The sequence below is a fragment of the Babylonia areolata genome, chromosome 22, assembly GCF_041734735.1.
Source record: "Babylonia areolata isolate BAREFJ2019XMU chromosome 22, ASM4173473v1, whole genome shotgun sequence".
In the NCBI taxonomy this organism is placed as follows: Eukaryota; Metazoa; Mollusca; class Gastropoda; order Neogastropoda; family Buccinidae; genus Babylonia; species Babylonia areolata.
The window spans coordinates 27,073,117-27,081,930 of NC_134897.1; the positions used below are offsets into that span (position 1 = coordinate 27,073,117).

At 41.2% G+C, this 8,814-nt stretch overlaps 1 protein-coding gene across 1 annotated transcript in view; it reads right to left on the reverse strand.

The window, feature by feature from the left end:
* The window catches only part of LOC143297233 (organic cation transporter protein-like), a 29,367-nt gene extending 21,392 nt beyond the window's left edge, over positions 1-7,975 (reverse strand). The window contains exons 1-2 of the mRNA XM_076609471.1: positions 7,793-7,975; positions 1,803-2,174 (exon numbers count right to left, since the gene is read on the reverse strand). Coding sequence (XP_076465586.1) covers positions 1,803-2,110 — 308 coding nt within the window. The 5' untranslated portion in view covers positions 2,111-2,174; positions 7,793-7,975. The remainder of the gene's footprint in view (positions 1-1,802; positions 2,175-7,792) is intronic.
* Between the last annotated feature and the right edge of the window lie 839 nt (positions 7,976-8,814).

Below are 8,814 nucleotides of genomic sequence, written 5' to 3' on the forward strand. Positions count from 1 at the left end.
TTAACTTAAGTCACCTGGACTGATCAGTTTTTAATGAGTTTGCCGCCGAAAATGACAAACTGTGTTAAATCAGTTTAATGTAGAAAACACAAATGGAATAGATTTAAAGATGGAATTACAACAATTCTGCCAGTATGTAATACTTGTAGTTTACTGATCTGATGAAAGAGATATCTAATTAAATTCGGAGTGTTGGAAATACAGTTTTCACCTCAGCCAAAGCCGTCAAGTGACACTAGTTGTGGAGTGATTGTCATTAAGTGTTGACAATGAAAATCAGCTTTGTATCTTCTAAATGCCTGATCTAGGTTCATCCAAACACCATAATAGTGTGGTTTTAGTTTCCAACAGCAGTCACATACAGATTTGTAACTGTAGCATTATGTGTGACGAAAAGACAAAATGACGTAATCTTAACATCAGTTGAAATCTCTGCACTGATGAACGATTAAACTACAATCAAATATGCTTTTGACTAATTCAAGTGTGTGTGTGTGTTAGCACAACTGACATTTTCTGGTAGTGAATGATACAGAAACTTGATTTAATAATTGTTCTGAGAGTTTGTTCAGAATGGGCTTTGCATTCAAATTTGGAATGGCGTCACACATTCTGCATGAGTCACTGAAGGGCAGCTGGTACACTGTGAAAAATTGTCTGCTACAGTTCAGCTAGCGGCTTGCGCTGCAAAACCGCAATGGCAGCCAACTGTGCACTTGGACACATATAAACCAAATTTAGTGTTGACAGACAAGATATTTCCAGAGAAAAAAACACCTTTGTCATTACATAGTATTATGAATGTGCAATATGCAGGATGAATGTACAATATGGTATGCTTAATGTCAACATCCATATCTTTAAATATTGATTAAATATTTATATTTACAATTACGATGTAATCATTATCAATTAGAATGTCTTAAAAGCGAATATGTGAAATGCTTTTACTTGAAAAACTTACATGTTTATTACTTCTGTGTAATCAAGTAATGTTCAATGTTTTCTCTTTTTTTTCTTTCTTTTTTTTTTCTTTTGTGTGTGTGTGTGTGTGTGTGTGTGTGTGTGTGCTGGCTGATTGTCTGGTTTTGTTTTGCAGCACCTGATGCAATTTCTCTTTGTGAGATAATAAAGTTATTCTTATCTATAATCAAAGTGCAATATAGTATGTAATGCTCATATATTCAAAATAATGTTTATCAATTCTTTCTTCTTTTACATTTGAAATATTACCTGCAATGTGTGGAATAAATATATATATAAAAAAACAGTGTGTGATATTTTTACACTTGTGTTTTCAATATATTCTTAATAGCTGTTTTTTGGTGGTTGTTTTTTTGTTGTTGTATAATCATGGTTTCCATGTTGTTTACTTATCTATGTTGTGATAATGCACCTGACCAAACGTGTCTAATCTGAGATGATAAAGTTATTCTTATCTTATCTTACATAGACCTGTAATGAGCGCAAACACAAATGTGAAGTCACTGGGGTACAGCACAGAAGAACTGTTCACCAGTTGATGGCGTGGTCATTGTTAATCCAAACTGCAACTGATCTGGTAAGGTCTCTGTACAATCTTTTCCATTTAATCTGTAGTCTTTTCCAGCAATCTTTTCCTTGTCTTGGTGGCAAGTCAAATCTAATAGGGCCCATTACTCTCCTGACGAGATTTTCTTAATGTGGTGGGTAGTCCTGGATCATATGGCTATGAACAGCAAAGGAGAACCCCCGAGGTGACTTGATAAAAATATACAAAAAAAGCTCAGATGTTTAATTCAAACAATAAAACAAACTCTGACCTGCTGTCATCATAGATGCCAGTGTGGTTGGGTGACGACAGGAAATCTGACGGCTGCCCAGGAGACTTGCCATCATCATCAGTCAACAACGATGACGAGTAATCATCAGACGATGACAACGCTGGTGGCTGAGCATGGTGGGGCAGAGCACACTGATGTCCCGGGTCCCCTGCCAGAAACATGATGCCGAAGACGTGCCACGCCCCCCGCGAGTAGATCAGCCCCAGGGCAAGGAACACCAGAATCTGGAATCGTCCACTGCCCAGCCGGTGCTGAATTCCGTCCACGTCCACCTCCCTGGATTCCATGGCTGGAGGTGTTACCTGGCTCCTCAACACCTGTGCTGCTCTGCAGTGACTCACTGACTGGGTGCTGACAAGGACAGAAACAGAGTTAATTAAAGTGTTATCTTCCCCCCCCCCCCCCCCCACCCCTCCCACTCTCTCTCTGTCTCTCTCTCTCTCTCTCTCTATAATGTATACATATTATGTGTGTGGTGTGTGGTGTGTGTGTGTGTGTGTGTGTGTGTGTGTGTGTGTGTGTGTGTGTGTGCGTGCGTGTGTGTGTGTGTGTGTTAGTGCGTGTGAGTGTGCGCTTTGTGTGTGTGTGTGTGTGTGTGTGTGTGTGTGTGTGTGTGTGTGTGTGTGTGTGTGTGTGTGTGGTTGTGTGTGTCACTGTGTGTCTACAATAAAAAAAAAAAAATTTACAGCTTAGTCTTATGTGAAGGACTATGACTCTCAAACTAGGAGGCAAAACTGCACTGGCTCTTAGTCAGTCAGTGCTCCTAAAACCCTCTTGGCCGAGAGAGTGGGGATGTAACTTGGATAAGACACTCTCCACTATAATCAAATTCTCGCCCAGATAGTTGGGACAGCAGTTACCTCCTCTGCTGTTCTGATGGTCATAGTCGAACATGACCGACTATCATACAATAAAAACAAAACATTTGATACTAAAAATGAAATGATCTGCAATGCTTGCCAAAAACCAACACAGACTATACCAATACATGTCTACAACTAGTGCTGCAGTTATAAATATGGGGAAAAAAATCTCTTTAATGATAAACTGCATTAACTGCTTTTAGTTTAGCGTTAAGAAAAGCATGATCAGCAAAAAATGAAATAAAAAATATAAAAACTTGTGAGATTTTCATGTGCGCTACATACACAATGGTGCACTTGATATACAGCCGTGACTCACTGAGTACATTTGCAGCAAAAAAACAAAACTAAAAAGTCACCCCTCTGTAGCTAGATTCACATGCACATCACATGGGAAACAGAAAGCAGAATTTGCTGGACGTTATGTATTTTTCCTCTTCTTAATCATAGCGCAAAGTGCTGCACTTAACCACTTGATGGTTAAACTAGAGCACAGTACAGGAAGTTTCAAGAGAGCTAATGTCAATAAAATTCAGTCATGGAGGCAAACAGTGACAGAAGTTGGCAGACAACATCACTGAGTGGACAGAGAGGAGCTGTACCAGGACTCATGCCCTATCTGACAACCGCCAGAAACAGAGAATGTTGGTGATGCATTCAGCAATGCAGCACCCCACGACCATACCAGGTTAGTGGACCAGTGACGGTGACAGTCATGGCATGCAGTGTGGTGGTGGCTACATAAACCAGGGTAAGTGAGCGGCCGCTATGCACTATTATGACTATATGACAACTGACAGACAGGACATGTGGTGCAGACAATGGGGCAGCAACAAAAAACAAAACAACACACACACAAAAACAACAACAACAAAAAACAAAAAAGTAAGTGGGAAATGATCTACATCATCTACACATTATGTGGACATGAAGGAGAGGGGGTGATATGGCATTGGCGTTCAGACATTTTGGAGTGATGACATCAAACATGACGATGAAAAAGATGAAAAACGATTCATTGCAAACACCACAAGTGCTGTTCCAGATCTGTTACTGCGACATATTTGCACAAGAAAGATTATGTTGTGGGCTTTTGTATGAAATGAATGATGCAGGTATCTTCATTATCTTACAAAACAGTTGTATTATATTGTATTTTACTGTGCAGTACTTTGCACTGCACTGTATAGGAGTGTGGTGTTGTGTAGCATAGTGTAGTGTAGTGTAGCATAGTGTAGTGCTTTCATGACATAGCTTCTAGGCATGTCACATGATCTGTGCTCTTGAAGCTGATTGGCTCTCCGAAATTGCAAACAAACAACAAACATGATTGAGAGAGACAGTTTGGTTCGGTTCAGTTACTGAACTTGTGATTTTGAGTAAAAGTTAGATGCACATGCACAAGATCCAAGATGGCTACAAAGCTCTCCAGCAGTCTATTGTAATGTGTTCTGTTCTGTAGCGTAGTGTAGTGCAGTGTGGTGTGGTGTGGTGTGGTGTGGTGTGGTGCAGTGTAGCACAGTGTAGCATAGTGTAGTGAAATGAAGTGTGGTAACACTGTGAGCACAGCCAACACAGAAAGGCCACACTCTTTTCTTTTCCTCCTGCCACATTCAGCTGCAGCTGTCAAATTCAGTGTGAAAGAAAAGTTCAACTGCCAATCAGAAAAAAATTTGTTTTCTATTCATTAACAAAGAGTGGCCTTTTCTCTGAACTGGAGACATTCAACACACAGCTCACTGACCTTTCCTTCTTAGTGCACTGACCCTGCAACAGCAGAACACAACCTATCTCTCTCTCTCTCTGCGGTAATATCCACATTTCTTCCTTTGTACTCATTCGTTTGGAAGATGGAAAAAAACCTCATAAGTTGGTTAATAGCATTGTAATATTGTATATATATATATAGATATATCAAAATTCCTCAGCATGGTCATCCAACTACATGAGGAACAGCGTGGACAGGTCAGACACAGCAACGACCTTTCGGAGCCCTTCCCAATTGGAAATGGAGTGAAACAAGGTTGTGTCCTCGCGCCGACCCTCTTCACGATCTTCTTCAGCATGATGCTCCAACAGGCCACTGAAGATCTTGGCGACGACGACGGTATCTTCATCAGATACCGCACTGATGGCAGCCTATTCAACCTGAGGCGGCTACAGGCCCACACCAAGACACTGGAGCAACTCATCAGAGAGCTTCTGTTTGCCGACGATGCTGCCCTCGTCGCCCATACAGAAGCGGCCCTGCAGCGTATAACGTCCTGCTTCGCAGAGGCTGCGCAGCTCTTCGGCCTAGAAGTCAGTCTGAAAAAGACGGAAGTTCTCCACCAGCCTGCCCCACGGGAAGAATTCCACGCTCCTCACATCAACATCGGTGAGACAGAGCTGAAGTCGGCCCACCAGTTCAGCTACCTAGGCTGCACCATCTCGTCTGACGCCAAGATCGACAAGGAGATCGACAACAGACTTGCAAAGGCAAACAGCGCATTCGGCAGGCTGTACAAGAGAGTGTGGAACAACAAACACCTGAAGAAAGACACAAAGATCAGCGTGTACAGAGCTGTTGTACTGCCCACCCTGTTGTATGGCTCCGAAACCTGGGTCACCTACCGGCACCACATACGACTGCTTGATCGCTTTCACCAGCGCTGCCTTCGCACCATCCTCAGCATCCACTGGAGTGACTACATCACAAATGTCGAGGTCCTGGAGCAGGCAAAGACTATCAGCATCGAGGCAGTGCTGCTAAAGACCCAGCTACGTTGGGCAGGACACGTGTCCAGGATGGAGGACCACCGCCTGCCCAAGATCGCGCTGTATGGCGAACTGTCCACTGGCCACCGTGACAGAGGAGCACCCAAGAAGAGATACAAAGACTCCTTGAAGAAAGCTCTCGGTGCCTGTCACATTGACCATCGCCAGTGGTCCGCAGTAGCCGCTGATCGAGAGACCTGGCGACGCACCATCCACCAAGCTGTCTCCTCCTTCGAAAACAACCGCAGGGCCAGCCTTGAGGACAAACGCAGAAGGAGGAAGAACCACGACGCTGCAGCCGCGAACCCAGACCAGACTTTCCCTTGCAACCGCTGCGGCCGACTCTGCTTTTCCCGCATTGGCCTTGTCAGCCATGAGCGTGCCTGCATCAGACGTGGACAACGCCCTTCCTAGATCTTCGTCAGCGAAGCCAGGCCATGATGATGATGATATATATATATATATATATATATATATATATATATATAGATATAGATATAGATATATATATTATACACTCTACATTTCTTCCCTTCCCAAATAATCTAAAGAAGGCCAATCAAAGAGCATCAGTATCAGTATCAGTAGCTGAAGGAGGCGTCACTGTGTTCGGACAAATCCATATACGCTACACCACATCTGCAAAACAGATGCCTGACCAGCAGCATAACCCAACGTACTTAGTCAGGCCTTGAGAGAAAAAAAAGAATAAATAAAATAAAATAAAATAAATAAATAAATAAAATAAAATTAAATTAAAATAAAACAAAACAAACAAAAAATAAATAAATAAATGAATAAAATAAAAAGAAATAAGTAAATAAATAAATAATAGATAAATACATAAAAAAAGAACTACTACTGATAATAATATTATTCATAAGGCGCAAAAACTGAAGTCAACTGTAAGCGTACAAAATTTTTTTTAAATAAAAAAATAAAATAAAATAATAATAATAATCAAAGAGTGGAGAGGAAGAAACGCAGATTATATATTACAATGTTATTAACCAGTTTACAACTTTTTCTGTCTTTGAGTTTGAAACAAAACTGAATGGAAAGAATACAGGGGATGAAATGTGCCCTGTCTTTCATATACATGCAGGTTGCTTTTGACAACTAATGTGTGTCTAAAAACAAACAAAAACAAACAAACAAACAAAACAGAAAAAAACACAACTAGAAACAAAAAAAACAAAACAAAAAAAGAATTAATCCTAACGACCATAATCAAAACTGATTCCAGTGCTTAAAAATACAGCCCCTTGAGGTCTCATGAGTTACATGTAAATGTAACGTCAGCTCCCTTCTGCGCACCACCTTACCTCCTTTAGTTTAACGACCTATTGGTTGTGCCCTGACAGTCAAATTCTCTCCTTTTCTGACCCTCTCCTTTATAATTATATACATAATTACATTTCTCCTCCTTCAGAATACAGGTCTTAATATTTTTCCCCCGATTTGAACCAGACTTGGTAATATTACTGTAGTCTCCACATTATCTCCACTCAAAACAGTGATGCTGAAGAAGGATACTGTGCATGTGTGTGTATGTGAGTGTACATGTGTGTGTCACTCTGTGTGTGTGTGTATGTGTGTGTGTGTGTGTGTGTGTGTGTGTGTGTGTGTGTCACTGTGTGTGTGTGTGTGTGTCACTCTGTGTGTGTGTGTGTGTGTGTGTGTGTGTGTCACTCTGTGTGTGTGTGTGTGTGTGTGTGTGTGTGTGTGTGTGTCTGTGTGTGCGCGCACACACAAGTAGTAGTAGTAGCAGTAGTAGTACGGGATAATTTTTGGGACCCCTCGGTCCTTTTACACTCCTTTTTACATACTTTTCATACTGGTTTACTTTGTATGCCTTCACAACACTGATTTCCTTTTAGTGTCAATGAAAATAAAATCCTAGTCATCAAAATCTTTAAAACGTCCAGCAGATTTTTTTGTTTTTAATTTGTTCAGACGTGCAGTTTTAATGTTAGTGTTCAGGCTGTTCCAGTGTTTGATAACTCGATTATTAAAACTGATATTTATGGATGTTAATTTAGTATTACAATTAATGTCGTGTGTGTGTGTGTGTGTGTGTGTGTGTGTGTACGTATGTGTGTGGGGGTCCTTGGAGAAAATAACTGCTGTCACTGAAATCCTGCTAAAAAATAAACGTTGTGGGCCGAAAACACTGCAAAACAAATTACTAATTGAGTTTGTACATATGATTTGCTTATTTTACTGCAGTTCTCTTCACTCATGTCAAAACATTCCAGTATAAAAAATCAACTACCCTCATAAATAAAACACCAGCATTAAGTCATTCATTCAATGTCACCGGCAAAAACAATAAACAATCAAACTTACTGTTCCCAGCAAAGTGCTCCGAAATCTTCAGCACCAGTTTGCTATGGTTCTGAATATGACCTTGGCAGGACAGCTCAGCACAAGCGCAACTGACAACGACATTGATGCAACACTGTCAGTTGCTTGCATGCTGCTTTGCAGTTTGAAGTGAAAGGTCAGGTTCCACTTCGTTTCCACAGCGGACTCGATGACGCAATGAGAACGGCAACAAGAGCACTGTCGACAAACTCACATGGCGAAACAAGGCAAGGGAGGTAATGCTGATTGCAACAATCTGTCGGAAACGGGACACAAACAGCAAAAATGAGAGGGTGCCAAAACTCTAAAAGAACTTTACTGGTGTACAAGCATGATGTATAGATGGCCAGGAAAAGCAGTGCCAGCAAGTCCCCGACAGCCGCCACCATCCCCTGTCCACACTGCGTCAGAACCTTCCGGGCGCGGATTGGCCTGACCAGTCATATGCACACCCACAGAGCCCAACCTACCCACCCCAAGGATGACCAGATGGTCCTCGTCGATCCCGACGGACGAACCACATAGATGTGCCGAGCAAGATATATGCTCATATATCCCGAAGACTTAGTGTGTTATATGTCCTACGTAAACACATGCTGCTAGCCACACAGCCTGACAAAAAATCCTTGGAAAAGCATGTTCTTCGAAAAGGGAGATAAACAATTCAACTTTTTCAATTGAGATTGAGAAGCAGTGGTTCGCATCGGTGCAACTGGCAGGGGAATGATAATTTTTTAAAAGTTGGGGTCCAAGCGGGGCAGAGCCCTGTTAACAGAGGAGGTGAAAACTGAAAGAGAGAGATGGTCTGAATTAAAACGCATTTTAAATGATCTCCAGCTGTCAATAATAAAAGATGTCATTAAAAATAAATAGATAATTAATAAAAATAAACAACAACAACAACAAAAAGAAAAATAACAACGTGAATGGTGATTTGGTATTTCTATAATCTGACACACATAAACTGAAAAACAACACAAACATGAAGTTTTTAAATATCTTGA